Here is a 5,471-nt window from a genome sequence, read left to right as displayed (position 1 = left end):
TTCTATTTTTCTCCTGCAATTGCACTTATTAAATATACACCATTAAAAAGTATGCAACCTTATTAGTAGTTGGATTATGCAACCATGATTTGTTTTCCGGTTCTTTTACATGTACTTTGTTCAGGTTTGATATTAAGTAAGAGTCAAAACTATATTTATTTTATATTAAGGGGTTGTAGACATCACTTTCATTTTGAATCCATCAAAGAAAGAAAATGCTTGATCGTGTCCAATGAAATTACATGTGCAATTATCGAGCGAAATGCTTGACGAGCAATTAAAACCTACAAACAATAAATTACATGTACAATTTACCGAAATCTGGAAGCTAAACCAGAGCACAAAAAAAAAAAAAGCTATGCATGGCGCGCGGCCAATGTGAGAGAGCGGCCGGGCCGGCGGCCAGGGGCGCAAGCAAAGCGGGCGGAGCTAGCGGCCCCATCCTTTCCTGCGGCTGTCGTCGGGCCGGACAAATCCGCCGCACCAGCCAAATCCGCACTGCACCCGTCAATAACTCACTCATTCACTTCGCTTGTTACACAAATCAATCCCTTCAAGTTAATCTCCCACTGCCCTAGTTCACCCCCACACATGCAACAAGAGACAACTCCTCCGTCCTCTATCTTAGGTTGTTGCCTTGCCTTGCTACCACTGCTGCTGCTACAAGTAGGAGCTGTAGAGTGGCGAGTGAGAGAGGGATACCATATTAATTGCACTAGCCTAGCTGCTCCTGCCGCTGCTCCACTTTCACTGGAGAAGAAGAAGCAAGAGGCCGGAGGAGGGAGGAGCTCGCTGCCTCAGGGGCTCATTACTCATTGCCGCAGTTATTGCTACCCCTGTTTGCATGCCCTGCCCTCCTCCAATGGAGAGGATGCAGCTGCAAGGCCCCATCATCACCTCCCTGGTAAGCCCCTCCTCGTCCCCTTCCATGTCGTCCTAGTAATTGAGCGCGCGTGCGAGCAGCTTCCATTCCCAGTCTCTGGATATGGAGCGTACTAACTGCTCGCTGCACCGTCGCAGCTTCCCCTTCCCTTCGCTTCCAGCTGCCTGCAAGTGTTTAGTCTAGTTTAGTGCCTTCCCCAATGGTCTGTCTGATGATAGCTCGCCTAGCCGTAGCCTCCTGTGCGCGCACGCTCGCGCCATTCAATGCGTGGCCAGGCGCAATAGCTCGGGACATTGTACAGTCTCTTTTATGGCGTCGCCGCTGTTGCCGTTTCTTGCTAACGTGCTGCTTCCCTGTGCTGTTCCCGGTTCTTCTTCTTGGCGATGGCGGCGGCGGTGATGGAACAGTGCTGGGCGGACGCGGCGGTGGCGGGTACTGCGAGCGCCGCGCAGGTGCCGTTCCTGGCGCTGCTCCAGGGCGCCATGGGGGACGGCGGAGCGGGGATGAAGCGGGAGTACAGCGCCTTCGAGTGCCGACCGGCTGCGTCGGACGTCGACCTGCTCGAGAGCTGCGTCACCCAGGCAATGGCGGCGCCCCAGGTGGCCGATACGCCGGCGGCGACGACAAGGGTTCACGCGGAGAGGCGGAGGAAGCGGCCGAGGGCGCGCCCGCGCGCCACGCCGCCGCCGGAGAAGCGCAAGAAGCCCGAGGAGGCCGAGTGCCAGCGGATGACGCACATCGCCGTCGAGCGAAACCGCCGCCGCCTCATGAACGACCACCTCGCCTCCCTCCGCGCCCTCATCCCCTCCGACTACATCCCACGAGTAAGCACCATGCAAAGTTGCGGCAACCAACCATTCTTGCTGCAAGAAACGTACACAAATAAATAAATCTTGTGTGTTCTTTACAATGTGTCGTTAACACAATGCATGCATATGTTCTGTAGAGTGACCAAGCGACGGTGGTGGGCGGAGCGATCGACTACGTGAAGCAGCTGGAGCAGCAGCTGGTGGCGCTGCAGGCGTTGGCGGCGGCGCAGCGAGGCGGGGGAGGCGTCACGGTGGGGACGGCGGCCTCGGCCGCGTCGGACGGCGTGTTCGTGTCGCCGCAGTACACGAGCTACTCCGAGTCCCGCGGCATCGGCGGGGGCGTGGACGTGGAGGCGATGGCCGCGGTGGGCGGCCACGTGCGGGTGCGCGTCGCGGGGAGGAGGTGGCCGGGGCGGCTCGTGCGCGCCGTCGCCGCCATGGAGGACCTCAGGCTCGCCGTGCTGCACCTCGCGGTCACATCCGTCGGGAACGACGCCGTCGTCTACTGCTTCAATCTTAAGGTAGTCATCTCACAGCTAGCTACATCAGTTTCAGTTTCAGTTTGCGTCTTGTCTTGTCTTTGAACTGTTTTCAACACATTGGGTTCTTGCTCCGGCGATTTTGTGGTTAACTCCGTTCACTGGCGCAAATAGTAGCCTCTTTGTTTTTGTTCTCCTTGCCTTAAACCCATGATTAGCTACTATTTGGATCGTAGCTTCTAAATTCGTTATCACAGTAAAATGGAGGGAACGGAAAGATAATCATTGAGATTCTCATTTTGGCTCTACTTGGAAGTGAGGATAACGTTCATGTAATAACATCAACACGCAATAACAAACGTGTTTGCCTATGTCTTTGAGATTTTGTTAAGTCTCATTCACTTGAAAAAAAAGTGCAACTTTAATTTTAGAAAAAGTGCATTTCCAGAAAAGTACAACTGAACTCTTTTTTGTGGGTGACTGAGTATTAAGAAAATTGTCAATCAAATGAGACATAGTAAATCAGATACGTAACAAGTTTATATGTTAGCACTTGGTTCTAGCACATATTTTTCTGAAATGCCGGTCAGTTAATTCTTCATACTTATAACACATTTTGTAAAGATGCAACTGACTTTTTTTAAAGCATTTAGTGTTTGGTGTATAAGTTATTCATGCAGGGAGATAGCACATAGCATCATATACTTACATAACTGATTATATAATATAATATATGTACATACATATCAAACAAGACATGGTCGATCTTGGAAACGAACTGGCATCCAACAGCTGATGACCTGTGTGTGGGTTCGTGTCATGATGTGTGGTACCTACGGGCTGCGGTAGAAAGCGAAGTCGCCGTTTTTCCCGGCGGAGCGTTGCGTGGGATTTCGATCGAGACGAGATCGGGCAGTGGCCATACGTACGTTCTTTTCCGTTAGACATTCGTTTGGAGCAATGTAGGTGGAGCGTTCGAATACGATGAACTCCAGGTACAGCGTACAGACATCGTAATTCGCGGACAGATACGTAATTACAAGCCCCAGCTTTCCTCCCGTGTCTTTTCTATAGCAGAAACTGGCCCTACCTACAGATCTTGTACGCATCCTCGAGCCATATTTCGTACTGGGAGTCTTGGTTATACAGTTTTTTAGTTGTTGCATGGTGAATTTGCTGTGATTGATTCTGAATCTGTTGCGACGTGTGCATTTGCAGATCGAGGACGGGTGCGAGGTAGCGACGGCTGACGAGGTGGCGACGGTGGTGCACCAGATCTTCGCCTACGCCGCCGGCGCGTGCTGCTGACGCCGACCGGTGACGGCGACGGCGAGGACAAGGAACGACGACGTGTAAAACTTGTTACGTAGTTTAACCCAGCAGAGCAACTGGACGAGCAGGTGGCGTACGTGCGTACCGGCGACGATAAGTCAAACATGGCAGGCAGGGGTTGCGCGCACAACGTGGCCACGGCGGACGGCGACGCCGCGCGCGCAGCTAGCGTGGGGCCGCGAGCACATCACTGGTCCAGCCAAGGCCAGCCAGCCCGGCAGCCGAGGGGAGGCTGGCTCGCCGCTACTGACGAGACCCCTGTAAGCATGGCAGCTGTTTCGCCCGGCCGCGACAACCGGAGGAGCAACAGTGCAACGTACGGCGGCGCAGACGGCAGAGCCCTTTTTCTCGCCATCTTTTCTTTCCCCTCTTCTTCGTTTCTCGAGCTCTGCGTCGCAGCGACAAGGTGATGGGGCGAGTGAGTGAGCGTGAGAGATGGTCGATGTCTGTCTGTCGATCCTTGTACGCCGAGCAGTTCCATCCATCCCTGTAATCTGAGCTTGCTGCTAATCGATCTGATCTTTGCTGTATCCATCCATGCATGCGACTTCTCTGCGCGCGTCCGGTGCTGTCGCCGCTGCCGGCTCTGGCTGTGCTTCTCTTTGGGAGGGGCAGGCTTTGCCTCATCGGGTGCTGTTGCCATGAACAGGCGCGTGTACTGTAGTGCTAGTCTCGGCTCTGGGCGGGCCGGGGAAGGAAGCGCAGCAGGCACGGCAGCCATGGCGCTATCGGCGTCAGGGCTAGCTGTTCCTGTGCGTATGCCTACGCGCGCGACGCGACACGCTCGGCATGGCAGACCTGGCTGGTCAATGCCATCATTGGTGGTGACGCCCAACCTTTTGCCCCGATCCGAGGGTTTCTCGTATTGCACGCGAGGCCAGGACGGCCGGCCGGCCGAGCGGTTCTGTTCGCGACGAGGCGGCGCACGCAAGGTCGATCGTTTCTCGGCGTGCGCATCCCCTGCCGACTGCCGTGGCGTGTCGTCCCATGCCTGTGTGTGGCCGCACATCTGCACACTACTAACAAGAGATGCGGAGGGAATTGCAGAGTCGCTTCCTACTCCACGTGTTACACAAAACACCATTTTAATGGATTATTTACGGTTTTCACCACATGCTTTGCTGCTCTAATCTATTGCGGTTTTCAACAATTGGGCATCTAATCAAGTAATTAACCTAGTTGATGGCAAAATAGTAATTGGGATCTCGCATATCAATACATGAATAAATGTACAAAGAAATTGAACCTTAAAATGTCTGAAAAAAGAGCATCTCCAGTGTCCTGCAAACGACGTGCGATCAAAGCATTGGAAATGTCGACTCGGGGACGCCGTCCAATGGTGCCATCTTTGGGATGCGGCCATTTCCAGCCGCGTCCTCCAAACTTGTCGTCAATTTTTTTACAAAAAAGTATAAATCAAAATAGGCTCGTCACGTTCAAATGGTATTAACGAGGGAGCTCCTCGGCAATGCCCACCATGAGGGGCTTAGGTTGACGGAATCCTGCAGGCTAACACGAGACATCGGATACCAAACAAACGTGAAGAGACTTTTACCCAGGTTCGGGGTCCTCGACGAGGTAAAACCTTACTTCCTGCTTGTCTGATCTTGATTTATCGAGTAAAACAGGTTACAGTGAGGTAGCCGATGGACTACTATGGTCAACTCTCCGGGAGGCAAAGATTCTAGGGTTTGTGTGCTAAGTTGCGGTGGTTCTGCATATTGTTGTTTTGTTGTTCGGCAGGCCATCTCCTGGTCTCTATATAGGAGGTCATGTCTGGAGAGTCATGTCCGAACTCGACTTACATTGAGACCTAATCTATTTTTTTCTTTATTGACGTCTTCTTTCCATGTCCATCAAGAATCCATCTTCTGGTAGGTCTCCTGCATTGCAACCAACGTATGGGCCCACCTTGGTCTTGGATAACCTTCGTGAGCCCCTAGTTGGGCCAAGAGAGGTAGACTAATG

General features: G+C 52.9%; 1 protein-coding gene across 1 annotated transcript; it reads left to right on the top strand.

Moving 5' to 3' along the window:
• The first annotated feature begins 593 nt into the window (after positions 1-593).
• LOC127297308 (transcription factor bHLH57) lies at positions 594-4,041 on the top strand. Its single transcript, XM_051327604.2, has 4 exons — positions 594-904; positions 1,291-1,707; positions 1,830-2,213; positions 3,390-4,041. Exons 1-4 carry the CDS (start codon positions 845-847, stop codon positions 3,477-3,479), a joined length of 951 nt encoding a protein of 316 aa, XP_051183564.1. The 5' UTR covers positions 594-844; the 3' UTR covers positions 3,480-4,041.
• Positions 4,042-5,471: the final 1,430 nt, after the last annotated feature.

This window comes from Lolium perenne, chromosome 4 (genome assembly GCF_019359855.2).
Source record: "Lolium perenne isolate Kyuss_39 chromosome 4, Kyuss_2.0, whole genome shotgun sequence".
In the NCBI taxonomy this organism is placed as follows: domain Eukaryota; kingdom Viridiplantae; phylum Streptophyta; class Magnoliopsida; order Poales; family Poaceae; genus Lolium; species Lolium perenne.
Note: the sequence above shows the minus strand (reverse complement) of the source record. Positions and strands in the feature narration are given on the sequence as shown.